Below are 18026 nucleotides of genomic sequence, written 5' to 3' on the forward strand. Positions count from 1 at the left end.
CAATTGCTTCCATATTACAATTATAAAACGTTCATTACTTATTATACTTACTTAAATATATTTTCCTTTAATAATAATTAGTGAATGATATAAATGTACAAATATATAATTATATCGATGTCCTCACAGATGTTACTGAAGAAGCGGCAATAAGCAATCATTTTGTACTTTGTATAATTTTTAATTGCAGATTAACAGTTAAGGTGAAGTTTTATAATTATAACGGTATTCAATTTAAAACAATTTTTTCCTATTAAAATAAAAAAATGGATGGAATAAAATCATTCAAAACCAAGTCGATCAATGTTGTATGGGATAATAAGAGATAATGAGACGAATCTCATCGTCATGACATCATCTGACTAAATATTAAATAATACTGACGGAACCACCAGGAACCCAATGGTTAAGGTTACGGATTTTCGTACGCGAGATCGAGGGTTCGAATCTCATCATCTGACTAATGTCGTAAATCATATCCTATCACAAAGGCTAGAACTTAGTTGAAATAAACATAAATATTTTACTATAAAATAACATTGTAACAGATATTCATATATAACACAAAAAAAACAAGTAGATATTGCAATTCTACCGTATGCAACAACATAAAGCATGGGATAAGCAAATTATAGTCAGCGATAACAGAATATAACGGTAATCAGTCATTCATTATAGCTGTATTCGCCTTAAAGCAGCAAACAATGTATCAGCACATAGCTACCGCCGCCGCCACCGCCGTCACCGCCGTCACCGCCGCATGCTGACGCCGATGGCCTCAGTTACATTTCAACAGAGCTCGTCACCGGTCTGCTCTACATTGTTGTGCAATTTATGTTCTTTTTATTACATTAAAAGGGAAATTATTTAAAACAGGTTTGTTAATACTTTAATATAATTAGTGTTAAAGAACACGGACGGCGACCTCGATCTTTTTCCAGTCCACTTACACTGAGGAAGGGCCTCCGAGGGGTGTTTTTACATCGAACTACGTATATTTTATAAAAAGATGCGTAGTTCGATGTAAAGTCTCTCACTTTTTCTAGGTTCTTTTTCTAGGGGTACGGAATATTTTTTTTTGTTTAAACTATTTGTTTGAAATGTTTTGCAGAGTGCGATGGGTTTCCTAGAAGAGCGGGATTTGAGCGCGGTGCCGCAGATCCCCGAGTACTATAAGGGGAAGACGCTCTTCATTACCGGAGGATCCGGTCAGTCTTCACATATAATTGTATTATACACCAAGTAACACAATCCACACATTATGATAATCAACTGAACCAAATTTACTGAAAGGAAAGTTCAAACAATTTACTTGTCGTTTGAGTAGAAACTACTGAAAATTGTCTCTTGAAACGTAAAACTAATTCCAATTATTTAAAAAAATAACTTAAGGAACGTGCCTTATATAATATACAAATGTTTACAGGAAGGACCTTACAAAGTAGAAAGAAAGAAATGCAATCATTATTAAACGCAGAAGTTTAGGTAGATTTTAAAAAATGTCTCGATCTCCAAACTATATGTGCTACATTTCTGTGCGATGTTAATTGTGTGACGTGATGTTGGCAGGCTTCATGGGCAAGGTGCTGGTGGAGAAGTTGCTGTACTCTTGCTCGGAGCTGGACAAGATCTACCTGCTTCTAAGAACCAAGAAGAATGTCAGGCCAGAAGACAGGCTGCAGGATATCTTCTCTTCGCCTGTCAGTTAACTTAGGCTATTCTTACATATCTCAGTGAAACACAAAATTATTTGTTTTATATGTTTATGCACACATAACATAGAAAACTAGTTAATTAGACGCCATCATTACTTAAAAATATCTAATCTTACTTTGGCAATTTGATTGCGACACTGAAAATGTCGTTGAAGTTTTTTCAATTTCATTGCAGTGTTTCGATCGTCTGAGGCAGGAAAGGCCTGGTCTATTCGAGTCCAAAGTGTTCGTTGTGTCCGGCGACGCCAGTGAAATAGGATTAGGTATGTTTAAACAACTTCGGACGCCGACACTCGTATCATTAGCAAGGCAAATGTTAACCTTTGGCCTAATTTCCCCCAGTGACAATGTCTGTTGAAGTAGCATTGTTATGAGAAATTAGCAATTTTATTGTAATTAAATCGGTTCAGTGGACTTCGTATACGGTAAATTTAATTTGCATAATATTGTTTGTTTTTATTTTTATAATATGTATATTGTATAAAACAGATTTAATAAGCTTGTGGAAATAAGGCTTGTAATTATGAAAAATAAAAAAAATTGAGTCAATCAAAAAAATTCAAATATAGTTTTTGGTTCATATTTTTAGGTTTATCCGTAGAAGATAGAGCTCTACTGGTGAATCGCGTTAACATCATATTCCACGTTGCAGCCAGCGTAAGGTGAGCTTTGAATTTAGAATGATATTGTATATATAATAAATATAACATTGTATTCAATCAATTCAATGAATTAAACGTTTATCCAGATTTGATGACCCCCTGGAAGTTGCGGCGCGTTTAAATCTGCGAGGCACGAGAGAAGTTGTAGAACTGGCAAAAGAAGTCAGGTTTTTGGAGGTAACAGCTCTAATAATATATCAAAGAGTCAAGTGATCTTATCACATTTAGAAGAACAAAGACTCTATTAAAAGTGTATACTTTTCTGCGGAGGACACATTTTCTAGAACTGTTTAATTCAGCATTGAACAGTGAAGTGATGATATTACTGTGGTGATCTGTATTTGTAGGTGTTGCTGCACGTATCCACATCGTACGCCAACACCAACCGGGACCCTATAGAGGAGATGCTGTACCCGCCGCTGGCGGACTGGCGCGACACCCTGCAGGTCTGCGAGGAGACTGACCACTACACACTAAAGGTTCTCACTCCCAAGTTAGTATTACTACAATACTACTTTATTTTATAACTGGGACACAAAGCATGGCATCTACCTATTTAATAATTTTCTGCCAAGTCGGTTTAGCCGTTTTTAAGTTATTTAGTTAGAAATACAAAGCAAGGAAATATCGGGAGATTTAGTGAAGGATCTTACAATAAAGGATTGTAGATAAATGTGTTATGTAAATATTGTGTCAGATATCTCGGGGAGCTGCCCAACACGTACACATTCACGAAGCAGCTGGCCGAGCACGTGGTGTACGAGCAGAGGGGACACCTGCCCGCAGTCATCATGCGACCCTCTATAGGTAAGTAGCTATTGTTACATTCAAACTTTACAAGCCTTTTGTTTGTTTATGTGTCACAACAAATTGTGTATACTTAATATGATTTTACTTAATTACGATACTTAAACTTTATTTTGTAAATATTCAATTTATAAATACTTCTTATAAAATATAATTATAATATATAATAATGGTATTTTTACTGTGGTACTTTTCACACATGAAATTAGTTGATTGATATTAGTTATATGAATGAAGATAAGAGAATATTGTTTATTTTTTTCAGTAATATCAACCCACCGAGAACCGATGCCGGGTTGGATCGAGAACTTCAATGGTCCAGTGGGAATCTTTGTCGCCAGTGGAAAAGGTGAGGAGAGTTTAACAGACATTTATGTGATGGACTTTTTATAAGATGTAGATAAATGTATGTAAACAAAGTGTATGTACACATTGTAGGTTAAACATCTTTTGTTTATAAACCTTATACTTTAGGTTTAAAGCTTATTCTTCTTAAATATTATAAATGCGAAAGCTTGGATGGATGGATGGATGGATGGATGTTTGTTTGAAGGTATCTCCGGAACGGTTACTAGTTACCTATACATGTGTCTTGTTTTTCTCGAGGGACATTTTCGTTTGTTACGTTTTGTCTTCAATTCCAGGAATACTGCGCAGTATGTACTCGAACCCTGAATTGGTATCTGATTACATGCCCGTTGACGTAGCAATAAAGGCCTTCATAGCCGCCGCGTGGGCTAGGGGCACCAAACCGTAAGTTTCCATGATTTCATTCATTAAACAAATATGTCTATGTCCATAGAATAGTTAAACAACTTTCACAGTTTTAGAATAAGACCTAAGAACGGAAAGTTTCCTTCAAGGTTAGAAACCATAGTTCCTGTAGTATGTAGTCATGGCGTGTTACATATAATTGTGTCAAAGGTTGGATCCATCGGATGACATCCCGGTGTACAACTGCTGCGCGGGCAACCTCAACAACATCACAGTTGCCGCGCTGCTGGACCTGGGCCGGCGGGTGGTGGCTGACATGCCGCTCAACGACGCGCTGTGGCCCGCAGGCGGCTCCATCACCACATATCAAACTGTCTACTACATCAATGTGCTCCTCGTGCATCTGCTGCCTGCGCTCTTCATTGATTTCATTTTGTGGATTGCGGGGAAGCCGCCTATGTCAGTATTATAAATATTTTAATGTAATTTAAACACAATTTGTGTATAGTGTGTTTATTATAGAATTTTATAGCTTTCTAGTTTTTTCAATATTCAGGTTAGTTAAAGTCCAACGCCGCATCTACATAGCGAACCTTGCACTTCGTTACTACCTGACGCAGCAATGGACGTTCACCAATAAAAACTTTGTGAAATTGCGGAGTAGCCTGCAGGAAGCAGATAAGGAAGACTTCTACTACGAGATGGAAGGCATCGACAAAGAAGAGTTCTTCAAACACAGCTGCATGGGCGGCAGGAAGTATCTGCTCAAAGAGAAAGATGAAGATCTGCCCAAGGCCAAAGCACATTATCACAGGTATTCCTTGTTCCAATCCACACCTTGAATCATAGACAAACTGCACGCTGAAACTCCTACATATAATACCAGACTATTTATGGAATAACAGTTAATTTCATATTACAATTGTCACAATATAACCTAAGATTAGTAAAGTTGGTGCAGAAATAGACGCCATGTAGACATTTTCCCGTTCTCTCAATTCGCCGTTGGATCGAAACGAGGTGTAGGGACAATCATCACAGTGTACAAGCTACTCGTGCAAGACACATTCATTGAAGCTTTATAATGATCTGTAAGGATTTGATGGATGTTTGTTAGAAGATATCTCCAGAACGGTTCTATGGATTTTTAAATTTGGTTTTTAAGTTTGGATATGCTGCTATTCCGCGCAGACGGAGTCGCGGAAAAAAGCTAATATGTGTGACAGTAGTCAGTATGTGTGTGTGTCAGTATTTGATTTGTTGCAGGATGATTATCGTGGACATTGTGGTGAGGTGCTTGTTCTATGGATTTGTTTTGTGGCGGCTGCTGCACGTCACCTTCGTCCAAGACTTACTACAAAATATTTACACTTTAATTTTTGAGTAATTATATACATATATTGTTTGACAATGACTTTATTATCAATCAAAACATCATAAACACAATGATGACCTAGCAAGTGGTCTTAACGAGCCGTCTCAGCGGAATTAACTTGCCATTTTCTAGTACAATATCATTGCTCAATTTGACATAATATGTGATGACTTGAGCGTGTGATACGTTAATAATTTTTATTTAAATATAATAAAACAAAATTTCAGTTTTTGATTTCTTTAATTTTTAAACATCACGGTACGCTTGGAATGAACCAAGTGCGAAATATACCGAGCACCATCCATCTTTTCTATAACTATATTGACTATATCTAGATAATTAAGAATTACGATATTTTATAAGACATGTAGATATATCACACAGGAAATAGTTAGGCATTAACATAACATCGACATCGACTAATAACTGAAGTTGTTATCAAGAAATATAAACAGTCGATGTATGTACAGTTGAGTTGACACGTAAAGGCAAGTAATAAGGCCAAGGAATGTCATGACATATAAAAATACACGTATAACTAGCATCATTCATTTCTTAAATATAATTATATAATAAATTTATATCATTTGAGTATTAATTAAGTAATGATCACATCGTACAATTAGTAAGCATAAATTTTTTTTACTAATTAATTTGAACGAACCTAAAGAACGAACGAAAATGTATTCTTTAAAATCCCATGTTAAATAAACAAATTATTAGACAAAACGTTGAATTATAAACATGTTGTATGTATAATGTTATGTTCACACATGAATGTGAATGTAACTATCACTAGCTAATTATTTGTACATACGTCATGTTTCAAAAAACTCATAATTATGTTCAGGTTCATTCAATTAAATCCTCCTAATGTCCACTGCTAAAGATAAACCATCATGTTATTGCTACATGCTGTTTTAATGAATTTATACAAGCACTGCTCACTGCTCAGTGCTCACTGCTCAGTGCTCAGTGCTCACTGCTCAGTGGTCAGTGCTCAGTGCTCAGTGTTCACTGCTCACTGCTCAGTGCTCGCTGCTCACTCTCACATACAAACAGATTCACAGAAGAACTACAAAATCACAGTAATCATGTCGCTTACCATTACAATCCTCTTATACGTGTAATAACTGAGCAAAGTGTAAGACCCTGCGTACACAAGGCGAGGAAATTCTCCATACTAATATTGTAAGGTTGCGTCGCGAAAATAACGTTGCACATGTCGGCGACGCGCGCCGGGTCATCTATGACATCGCATGGCAGTACTCGTTTAGCGACTAAAATCGACGAGTTTAGAAGATTTACATCGCCTTGCATAACGAAGTGTCTAACTCTTAATACTTACTGAGCGAGATAGTTTAATCTACACAACGGATATACTATTTAAAATAATACACTAAAACTACATCAGGTAGATAACGGCCCGAGTAGAAACGGCTCCGACACGATCCGCGCCTACTTGTGCTAACACTAAAACTAATATAATAAATATGAAGCTCCCTAATATTTGTAAAACCAAATATTCAGTTCACCAAATCGTCCGCGCAGTTCAAGATGTCGCCTCTCATCCAACAAAGAGCGCATGAAAATATTTAGTCCGACACAAATTCACTCGACACAGTTAAGCCTTCAATAAATCTGACGACTGACTGATTTGCATCATTTCACTCAGATGAATATTCAGTTACTTGGAAGCGAACACGACAATCTATATTTGGTTAAATAGTTAAATGCTAACGTCGTACAAACACTAAGAGGAAACCGAACTATGTAAAGAAATCGGTCCACATTCACTTGGAACGACAAGAGTCTGGTTCTGGCAAGATTTGATATAAGTCGTAGAGTCAGCCGATGTTTATGTAGAGTTGATTCTTGTGGGCGGAGAGGACGGAGGCGTCGTCGAAGTCGCTGCCGTCGTCGATCACCTCCAGATACTTGCATTCTTCGTCGCTGTCGCTTTGGTTGACAGGTTTGTAGTGTGAGTACTCCTCGCCGGAGTCGCTCCTCTCCGCCTCCGGATTTATCAGAGAATTTTTCCGTTCGTTGATCGCTTTCTTCACTTGAGACAGTTCACCTCTGATGGAACCTTTAACGTTTCCGACGGAGCCGTGGACTTTGTCGGACAGTTTGTTGCTCAGCTCTTTGATTTTCTCGCTGTGAGATTTTATGAAGCCGGGCTTCTTATCGTCGAATTGTGGATCGGAGTTGTCGGATTCTGTGTCGTGGAGAGGAATCTCGCAGGGCGCGTACACCGAATCGCCGCAGGACTTTTTGCTTTTCGTTTTCTCCTGATTGAACCAAAGGTTAGTTTTGAAGTTGAAGTTACATTTTCTGTTTTGGCCGTTGTTGTAATTTTTGAACATGATCTTGAAGGTGAGAATGTAGGTGGTGATGAGGATGAGAGCGGCGCCGATGATGAAGCAGAAGTACATCGCGCACTTCTCTACGACGGGGAGCACGTTCAGGTACAAGTTGAACCTTTGCTCCAACGAGGGCGTCAAACTGTACATTCTCTGAAATTAACAAAACTCTATATATTATAATTTGTACTGGAGCACGATGTCATACGTCAGAAATAGATGACGAGACTCACGATATCGAACCAGAGCATGGGCAGGTACATGTTGGAGAACCTCTCGGTGTTTGTGATCATGGAGATGTCGTCGAGCGCCATGTTGATCTGGAACTTGGAGCTCACGTCCAGAGGGAGACCCGAGTCCGGCTGAATCCAAAACCTGGACATGAAGTTAGCATCAGATGACGGATTCGTTAAGAATGTACTTCGTGTAAAAGTGCGCAAGTAACACTATCTAATAGTTAATACACACCGAGTTTCATGATCCTCCTTGTTGGGGGTGAGGCCCTCCACTTTGCTGAAGAGGACGTCGTCCCCCTTGTAGAAGTGAGGGTAAGAGAGGGCGATGGGGAAGCCGTAGTAGCAGTCCGTCACGTCGATCAGACCCTCCGGCAGACATTTACCTGCAGAGATGCAGAACATTAGACAATTTTGATGTGATGTGATTGTTCTGCGCCTGAACAGAGTCATTTGAAGTTCTGAAAGTATTGGACGTACGAAAGATATAACATCGGGTTGTATGTTTACCTTTTCTGCAGAAACATTTGTTCTCCTTAATGTTCTTGCCGTTGTCGAGCATGTGCTCCGGGAACGTGTACATGAAGCCCTTGAGACCGCCTCTCACGCCCTCGCCGACGGGAATCTGCAAACAATCATCTTATGTTCACATTCTTATAAATTTAACATTTAAACAATACTTGATTAATTTATAGACTTTTCGTGAGTGAATTCGAATGATTCATAAATAAATTGTTTTGCTAGTTGTAAATATAAAGAGTGTTGTATCGCGGCATTCGGCGGTGAGATGTGTTACCAGAGGCGCGGCCCTGCAGAGACTCTTCCTGTAGAAGAGAATGGACTGGTTGTGGGAGACGCCGCTCTTGAACTTGGTGCCGTCGGAAGCAAACTGCACGTTGGAGCAATGGCGGTCCTCCCACTGCGGCAGCTGCGTGGAGCCGCGGTACGTGTCGATGAGGCCGGAGTTGGTGACGTCGTCAGTGCCGGTGAAGATCGTCTCGTAGTCGCCCTCGAAGTCGTACATCTGGAGGTTGACGACGAACAAAAATGTGATCATTATATCCAGGAGGCAAACGCTAAGAAGCGGATTAAACTTATAATTATAAAGAATTGTGCACATATATTAAATATGGCCCGTCCGTTTGGAACAAGAGAACAAAAAATGTATAATTAGCATATGTGTATAAGTTACCCGATCGATGAGGCCGAGTTTGTCGAAGTATATCCATCCCGGCATGAAGGTGTTGCCGAGGGTCATCAGCTTGGAGCTGTATCCCATCATGAACTCGCGCGCGGTCATGCGCGCCAGCGGCCGCGTGTTCGTCAGAGATATCAGGTTGTTCAGTCCGAAGCGCGTCATGAAACTCTGCTTCGACACCACGTTCGCGATGCTCTGCAATTTTCATACTTTTGAAGTGTAATGTTCACAAGACATCAATCTCTTCATCATTCTCAGCACTAACTATGTCTTAAACATGAATCTTTTAAAACTTTGCTTCACGACACTTAGCTTTAGGATATAGGAAAGTGTTCTTACACTCTTGTTTAACAATATCATTTTAAATGTGACTATGAAGTAATAAGTATTTATTTGTTTATTTTTGAATTTAATTCATGTGTAGTAATTAATATTAGTGTTCTTATAATGAACATTTTGTAACGTTTGTTTGACAATATGAATTGTAACAAATAATGGGTGTTGTTTGCATGTTGCAAGTCCGCATCGGGTAGCCAGGTGGCGTAATTCCTATTAAGTATAATAATTACAAAAGCAGAACTTGCGAAGGTGAAATATGTTAAAGTCTCGAACCTTCCACTCGGTGGCAATACAACTAACTGGGACCGAAACTAAACATACTTATGTAGTAGTTACTTTATACTTTGATATAATTAAGTAAGTAAGCAACGTAATCTAAAATATATAACTGGGGTGAAATGACTTAACTAAATTAGCGAGTACCAGTAAATTAGTAGTTCTAAAACGGAACAATAATGAGTTTGTGTTTACAATATATGTACCAGTAGTGCGATGTGCGGCATGTAGACTACATCGTCCTCCTTGTTGCCCTCGGACAGCTCCTCCTCCCAGGCGAGCGGGTGTCGCGGGATGGCGGACAGCGTGCCGTTCTCGTTGAACTGCACCACCTCGTGCTCCAGCCGCTCTCTGAACATTCAATCGCCTTCTTTATTACATCACTTTCTAATATTATCATTTTTTTGCGATATGTTGAGGATTTTTATATTCCTGATGAAAAGCTATAAAATATATGACATCAATGTACGTATAAAATAACGCTATCAATTAACCAGTAGTGTTTTAATGAATAAACATAGTCATAGTTTTTACAAATTAGATTAAAGAAGCCATATTATCACAAGTATCAACATTAAGTGTAAGTACTATTTACTTCATTTTGAATAAATACCACATTTTCCTCTGTTAACATTACTATGTTATTATCTATTGTACGTGAGTAATAACTATCATTCGTAAACACAAAATCTCTAAATCTTCGTCTTTGTCGTTACAGTCTTTTCAGACTGGTCGTGGTCATCAAGTATCAGTGACCCGCTTTACCAGGCACCGCCACTCCTCCCTAGGCGCTGCCTTTTAGTACCTTGGTGTAGGGGGACATCTAATAAAAATGCAAAGTACCTGTAGACGTAGGGGCCGACCTCCTGTAGCTTGAGCTTGTCGTGCTTGCCCGCCATGTACTCCTCCGCGTTCGTCACGTTGAATAGATACACGCGGCAGTACAGCTTCACCTCGGGCTTGCGCCACATCTCGAATATCTCCCCGCCCTCTTCCAGGATCGCTTTCTACCATACAAAATTAACATTTCTAATTATTTTGTTACTTTCATCACAGACTGTAAGTAGCTCTCTCGTACTTTTTGCCATGTAATTATCACTTCGCTTATTTGGCGAATATCGTAGTAATCGCTTTACAATTTTAGTTGCTCGGTCGTTTGCCGCTTTGTGCTATTAAAATGGTAACATTTGCAAAAGTAACAAAAACAATTTTAATGTTAACTATGTTTTGCGTGTTCTTTTTTTATTTGTAAATATATAAAACCCATTTTTTGCAAGTATTATAATTAAATATTGGTATTTACTGGCACAACTGGATTTGATCTCCTTGTAAAATTCACAACAACATGTTAAGTAGCCACAAAAAAGATACTATCTGCATATTTATTATAATTTAATATAATATTATTATCTTTTGAATAATTTGTTCTGTATATGTTAATTATTGTGGTGGGTTTCCGCTGCGGGAACACACTATGAAACCTTAGTGTGCTCTCTGTATTTTCAAAGATATGGGGCTTGATGGCGATATCTATTGACACAAATGTATAAACAGTGGAACCCCACGGTACGTTCTCGTATTAAATTAATAATATTGGGTCACATTAACATTACAATGGCTAGTTCTTATATAAAATAACAAACAATAGAGACGTAATGGTTGCTTACCTGACTGAAGAAGAAGTCGTAAGGTCGCAGGAACAAAATGAAACACGCCGCTCCGAGCGAGAAGAACCCTAGCATGAGGAACAGGAACAGACCTGGAAATAAAGCATTAACATATCTGTATCTCGATACTCTATGTATGTTATTCACGTAAGGGCCTGTATTTTTTTTTAATCTGGTAATAAATTAAAACAGCATAATATTGAATTTAAATATTTGCAATTTATATAACACAAATAAAAAAAGCAGACGAATTGATAACCTCCTTCTCTTTGAAGTCGGCTAAAGAAAACTTAAAAAAAAATAAGCGTGTTAGTTGAAATCTTAGTGTTTTATTATAAGAAATAATGTGGTTGTGTTGCGTTATTGCACGCATTAAGTCATAAAATGTGATCTATAATTTAGTATCAATAACACACCTAATTGGTCAGGGTCAGTATTGGTGAGACAGGAACTCTGGCAAGTTAACTTACGTGACTCAGAAGCATTCGACCTCATTGGATCAACCTTATTACAGAGAAATCAGTATAAAATATAATCCATGTTGTATCTTAAGATCAGTTAAAGCATTGTCTAATTCCGTGATAAAAGTTTATCAGAATCTTGACCTGAGCAGACAACATAAACGGAAGTGACGATTTCACACATTTTTCAGTAAAGGTCGAAGGAGAAATGTATCTATTCAACATTCCGATATGGTAATAATTTTAAGACAAATAAAGTTCAAAGACGACCAGTATATGTAATTAGTCAAAACACCGGCGGCGACCTCTGGTGATTAGAGGCCACTTCCGTTACGAGGCCGGACGACCTCATCTTATGCAGATTTTGACCACATAACGGTCCGCGAAGGAGTCAAGGTGCCGCAAAGCGAAATGGTAATCGATGGCCGTAAATTAAATGTAACAAAAATACCAAACACGTGTTTTAGAAATGCCGGATTAAAATTCGTTTTGGGGCCGGTTTATTTCTATTCTTGTTGCATTTTTATTAAATTTAATTCTGTGTTTCGAGCTAAAAAGTCATAGTTGTTTTTATTATTGGCTTCCAATAAATATAATGCTTGTAAGAAGACACGATTTCATAAACTTTAATGACAAGAGTAGAAAATGTAATTTCAAGACTCGATAGAGTTTCAAATTCTACCGTCACCGATGTTTGGCATACTACAACGATGAGGTTTTCGCGTAACTTCGAACCTCGTACAGCTGCGTTGTGGAGTACTCTGTCCTAGGTGGTATTCTTACACAGTTACAACTAAGGGACCTTTAAGAAGGAAGCGTCAACATTTCCTTTGAAGGCCGAAAACGCATTTGAGGTTTCTCTGGTGTTGCTCGTTTGTTCCAGAAAAGAAGAGTTTTGTTAACGCACAAAAACACACAGTATACTTTCATATGAACTCTTCGTCGTTTCCTGCAGGTTTATTATAATATAATGTAGACATATTTGGGAATATAGTCATAAAAAACCAATCAAAAAACAGATATTAATGCAAATTAAATCCGTTACGGAGTTTCATTCAAAAATGATTCGTTCCGTTGACCTTGTACACTCATCTAACTTGTTGAATATAACTAATAATATAATTTAATAGTTTGTGATACTTTACAAAATATACGTTTTTCTAAATTACGTATTTTCTATAATCCTTCCACGAGCCCTAACATGTCTCGTAACTATTAGTTAACTAATTGATTAATTATATTTAGTGGTCGAAAATCAGAAAAGAAAGTCTATTTCTCTACGTCTAATATGATATGTTCTCGAACTGTAGGAAACTAGTGGCACAGATTCAGCCTGTTAACTCTTTTGAACCGTACATACATATTCTTAGTCAGTAGCAAAAGTAAATATTAAGCGATGCTAATGTTAATATTCATTTCATTTAATCTATTAAATTAAAATTACATTGATTCACATAATATAAACGAATTTTTGGATAAAAATTCTAGAAATATATTAAACATCGTTTTGATGTATTATAATAATTAGATCAAGTGGACTTTATACAAGGTCGGAGCAGTCGAGTCTTGATCAACATATAATTAAGGTAATCGCTTCCTCTATAAAATATTATCTGCTCAAAGAATAGGTTCATATCTATTATTTTTAATAAATAGAAGAAAGATAATCTAACTCCGAAGGTAGAGGAAGACCAAAGAGAGTATGGATGTATTATGTGAAAGAGGATATGCGTAAGAAGGGGAAGGAATTCAAACATGACGGCTCATGGAGATGTATGAAGGATTAGTACATACTGTGCTTGTGATCCTCCGAATTTACTTGCAAATTAAAAAATAATTTTACAATTATCTTTAAATTCTTTTGTTTAAAATTAAATCTCTTATTGCTCAATTTCAATTGCAATTTTAATCAAATAATTTAGATATAATGGTGCTGGAACTGGTGTTATGTTTTTTTTTTTTGCGCAGACATAAGATCATTGTATTAAATATTAAAATATATATTAATAAATTGATAACCTCGTACACTGTTCCGGGTATAAATATACTTGTTTTTCTACTGAATTGAAACTGGATTGAACTTTGAAGACTAAGACTAAGTTTTTTTAGTTAATTAAGACAAATTTACATATGTAAATAACTAAATGATTAATTAAATGAAATCTATAGAAAATATTGAATACATGACAGTTATCGATGTTTTAAAGTTGCAATTAAACTACAGTGATACAAGAATAGTTAAGAAACACATCGAAAAGTTTCCACCGCATCGCATTAAACCATATTGAAGTTAAAAAAAATCAATTAACTTTACATTTGGCTAATGAACAAAAAGTGTAATTACTATTAGACGTACTTGAGTAAAGATTTTATAATCGTGATAAAAATATAGCGAAATAATAGTATTGTGGATGACTAAAAAGGAACACGAAAGAAAGTAAGGATGGATTGTGTAAAATGCTGCATGCAGACGGCTCATAGAGATTTATGGAGGAATTGTACACAGTGTTCCGAACCCCTCAAAGATAAGGGAAGGTGGACGATGATGATAATAAAAATATAGCAATGGAATGTAATAAAAGTGCCATTTTATTCGCACACCAAAACATGGCACTGATAATAATTCAATTGAAAGCCTGACTGGTTTAATCCTTATAACAGTTGGAGGAAGAATACGTTTAATTGTTTTAGTTTTCAATAAATATAAAATTTTACATTTTACAATATAACACACCAATATAAATTAAGTACATAACCGGCTACGACATTATTTGCTGCAACAACCATATAAATATTTACAGTATCATGAAATATGTTAAATAATTATCTCAAAGTATCAAGAAAATGATACGAGTTATTGTTCAGTAAGGTAATTAATTGTCATTTCAACATCTGGTAGTTAGTTTTTTAACTAATCTTGTAATAATTATTAATTTTACGATAGATACGAAATATCAGGTTATATGTATATTAGAATCTAAAGTCGTACGATGCTAGTAATTAATAGAGTAATATTTAAAAAAATTAAGGTTATAAAAAAGATAAAAAATCAGAAAAAAACGAATGTCTAAAGCTCTTTGATAAGATACGATCTTTATGTATCAATCAATTTCAATAACCACAATAGTTTTTTTTACTGCCGACACAGTTTAGTTTTTCCCTGTTTTTTTTGACACCGAACAAACTTATAAAACTTTGAATGGCACCGCACGTCAAAGAGTAAGTATTAATTTTAAAATACAGACACGCCACAAAAACAAATAATACTTGTCATGATAACAAGTTAATTTTATTACTAATTTACAAAAAAACTGTAAGATAACTTTAATATAAAATACGTTAATTATATACTTAAATAATTTGAGTTGTATTCATGTCTTAAAATAGATAGGTTGTTTGTAGCATCAAACCCGGATCTAAATTATAAACCTAAAAAACGTCGTGGAAATATTTTATATCGTGTGAAATGTCATTAACGTTAATTGAACATTATTTTTGTAATCGAAAATTAGGCGGTCAAAGAATTAACCTCGATAAAGCAAAATGTACGTGTTATATATTGGTAAAGTCGTTAGTCGCAGTCGCGTGTTCAAAGAACAAAGGAATATTTTTAAAATAGTACTATTTTTTATTTAAATCGCCTATGCAGCATACCTTGAAGTCATCATTGTTGACTTTCCCTCGACCAGTTGCTTAAGCTCGAAAGACGAAGACAAAAACATTCTGGAAAGAGGATTTACAGCAGTACCGATTTAAACTTGCCTTCAGACCGAACTGGAAATTTACTAGAATCTAATGTTATTATTCCATCTTACCTTAATTTGCTAATTGCATGACTTGACATCATCATGATGCATCAATTTTTACAATATAACAAATTATACTCTAAATGCGCATAGGCAAATTTTTTCTGACACCTAATTACTCATGTTTTTTTTCGCTTACTCAATTAAATCCGAGCATATTTTGTTTCAGAGGGGTGGTAAAAAGTTGGTCGTGTCGGTTGATTCTTATCTTGTCTAATGCCTCTAAGAAGTGATAAAAAACATAATTGCAAATGTTATTTACTACTCGCCTTTAATACGATGTACTCCTTATACCATGAATATACATATTTTGAACAAAGGCTAATTTGGAAAGCCCGTACCAAACGTGGCGGCTAACGGGAATGACGCCACAGTGCGGATTACGGTTCAAGTTCATAACAAGATGGCTGCAAATTATTCGCTTACATGTTGTATTTGTGTCGATGTTACTGTAACTTTAGGAGCTTGTTGGTTGATGGTTTAGATGAGCATTTATTCAGAAAATTTTACATTATTGAAATAACTTTAATTATAATTCAACTATTGTACTTAGAGAAGATAAAAGGCTAAATTTAACAAATGTATACTAAATCAATAGATCGATAGATCGACAAGACACGGATTAACTAAATGTATTTCTCAACATTACTTTTAATGTAAATTAATACTTTGCGTCAACTTAAAATTTATTAATTTTTTATCAAATAACCACCAAATTTCATACACCGTCACTAAACAAAATTTGTCTCTGAGAGGCAATATTTAATCACAAAGCTTTGTCATTTCTGCGATAAAACGCTCTTATATCAAGCACGCGTATGTATGTACAACGACACGATAATACTCGTTATATATTCTGTACAAAGTATTTTTTTGTTACACAATACAATAAAAAAAACGTTGGTTTTTATAATAAAAAAGCATATTATCATAAATAGTAGCACTTTAAGTTAATTTAATTACCTATGATTATAAACAAAATAATGGAATCGGAACATGGTTACTGTCGAGTGATAACTGATGAAAAAAATATAATAGCATTTAAGAATAGTAAGAATAGCTAGGAACGCTTTCAATTCAAATAAACAAATATAACAGTGAAGTTTTCACTTGTCTGAAAATTCTGTAAGCAAATATACGTGGTCACGTTTGACAAGTACATATTAGATGGACTTTGACCTTGACATCAGATTTGCTTTTGCTTATGCAATCTGAATGTGTAGCAAGGGCAACATTTTGCTTAGCAACCAAAATAGGAGTAAATGAAATATTAAAAAAATGTCAGACTCTATTTGTTTACATTTAATTTAATAGTGAGTTTAATACATCAGCTAAGTAAGAAAATAATGTTTGTTTGAATGGCTCGATGATGGTTGTCTTGTTATTCAAATAAAATGAAGTAAAAGCAAATTTACGCTGAATGTTATTTCATTCCATAATTAATGCTATTACATAATCATTAATATAAAAATATAATCATTCAATTCAGGGATCCTTCAATAGTGTTACAACATAAAAACAAGGATCTACAACTATAAAAACGTAAGAGAGGCATTACGGTATTCCGCTACTAGATACAAACGAGTAAGTTATAGCAATTTTGTACCATGATAAATTTACTTTCCAACAGGACACATCAAGGACACAAACATGATCCGATCCATACAAGTAATGTAATAAAATACAGAACCCGCAATCGACTAGGAGAAAATCTAGCAAACGAATTATTTGACAATGGTTTCCTGAGCGACATTAAGACAAATATTTCTTAGATAAACACTCAGCCGTAATTATTTTATAAATCAATATTTTAATAAAATAAAAGTACTCTTTGAGAACTTGTCTGGAATAATTTAGTATGGAAATTAGGCAAAGAAACACAGATATACGAGTATTTGGTCTATATGGTAGGACGTTTCGTAATAAAACTTCTTTTTACCTGTGTTTTTTTTATTCAGTTGAATGTGGCAAACAAACAAGTGGCCTCCTGAATTCACCGAAATAGCGAGACAACCACTACCCATAGACTTCCGCAATTGCAGATTTGTTGCCTATTTTTATTCAACTAAGCATATGACGCATAGAAAGGGAATATTTCACCTTCATATGCGTCATCTCTTCCGTCAAATCACAATCTTTTTTCATAAAAAAAAGGATAAGAAAAGCGAGGACTAAAATTAGTCCTCCAGCGCTAAACACATCAGATAAAACGCGGAATTTCTTTCGCATGATGGCGGCCTTCTGTAAGGTCGTGGTATTGCACAGTTCGAGCCGCATTCGTTCAACAGATATTATTGTTGCTGGCGTCTACCACTGTTGCTACTGTACGCATTCGTAATACATTACTGTAGTATGCATACGATATAGAAAATAAAAAGTCGTGCCACTGAGCACGTATTACACAACTCAA

The 18026-nt window shown here is 35.8% G+C and overlaps 2 protein-coding genes across 5 annotated transcripts in view; one reads left to right on the top strand and one right to left on the bottom strand.

The window, feature by feature from the left end:
- The first annotated feature begins 745 nt into the window (after positions 1 to 745).
- On the top strand, positions 746 to 5504 carry LOC106124463 (fatty acyl-CoA reductase 1). The gene is made up of 13 exons (XM_013321145.1): positions 746 to 876; positions 1112 to 1208; positions 1570 to 1700; positions 1891 to 1978; positions 2305 to 2377; positions 2464 to 2554; positions 2725 to 2870; positions 3075 to 3184; positions 3450 to 3533; positions 3829 to 3937; positions 4109 to 4357; positions 4455 to 4712; positions 5165 to 5504. Exons 2-13 carry the CDS (start codon positions 1118 to 1120, stop codon positions 5283 to 5285), a joined length of 1551 nt encoding a protein of 516 aa, XP_013176599.1. The 5' UTR covers positions 746 to 876; positions 1112 to 1117; the 3' UTR covers positions 5286 to 5504.
- LOC106124461 (scavenger receptor class B member 1) overlaps positions 5495 to 18026 on the bottom strand; it is a 32020-nt gene continuing 19488 nt past the window's right edge. For all 4 annotated transcript variants that reach the window (XM_013321142.1, XM_013321143.1, XM_013321144.1 and 1 more), the window contains 9 exons: positions 11350 to 11441; positions 10526 to 10689; positions 9889 to 10033; positions 9062 to 9262; positions 8666 to 8893; positions 8380 to 8494; positions 8105 to 8255; positions 7870 to 8011; positions 5495 to 7789 (listed from right to left, as the gene is read on the bottom strand). In XM_013321142.1, the coding sequence (XP_013176596.1) occupies positions 7121 to 7789; positions 7870 to 8011; positions 8105 to 8255; positions 8380 to 8494; positions 8666 to 8893; positions 9062 to 9262; positions 9889 to 10033; positions 10526 to 10689; positions 11350 to 11441 (1907 nt within the window). In that variant the 3' untranslated portion in view covers positions 5495 to 7120. The remainder of the gene's footprint in view (positions 7790 to 7869; positions 8012 to 8104; positions 8256 to 8379; positions 8495 to 8665; positions 8894 to 9061; positions 9263 to 9888; positions 10034 to 10525; positions 10690 to 11349; positions 11442 to 18026) is intronic.

Source organism: Papilio xuthus, unplaced genomic scaffold (genome assembly GCF_000836235.2).
Source record: "Papilio xuthus unplaced genomic scaffold, Pxut_1.1 DF825946.1, whole genome shotgun sequence".
NCBI lineage: Eukaryota > Metazoa > Arthropoda > Insecta > Lepidoptera > Papilionidae > Papilio > Papilio xuthus.

Coding starts and splice junctions, on each gene's coding strand:
- LOC106124463 (XM_013321145.1), top strand. CDS start 1,118: ATGGGTTTCCTAGAAGAGCGGGATTTGAGCGCGGTGCCGCAGATCCCC. Junction 2,378..2,463: donor CACGTTGCAGCCAGCGTAAG/GTGAGCTTTGAA, acceptor ACGTTTATCCAG/ATTTGATGACCCCCTGGAAG. Junction 2,555..2,724: donor AAGAAGTCAGGTTTTTGGAG/GTAACAGCTCTA, acceptor CTGTATTTGTAG/GTGTTGCTGCACGTATCCAC.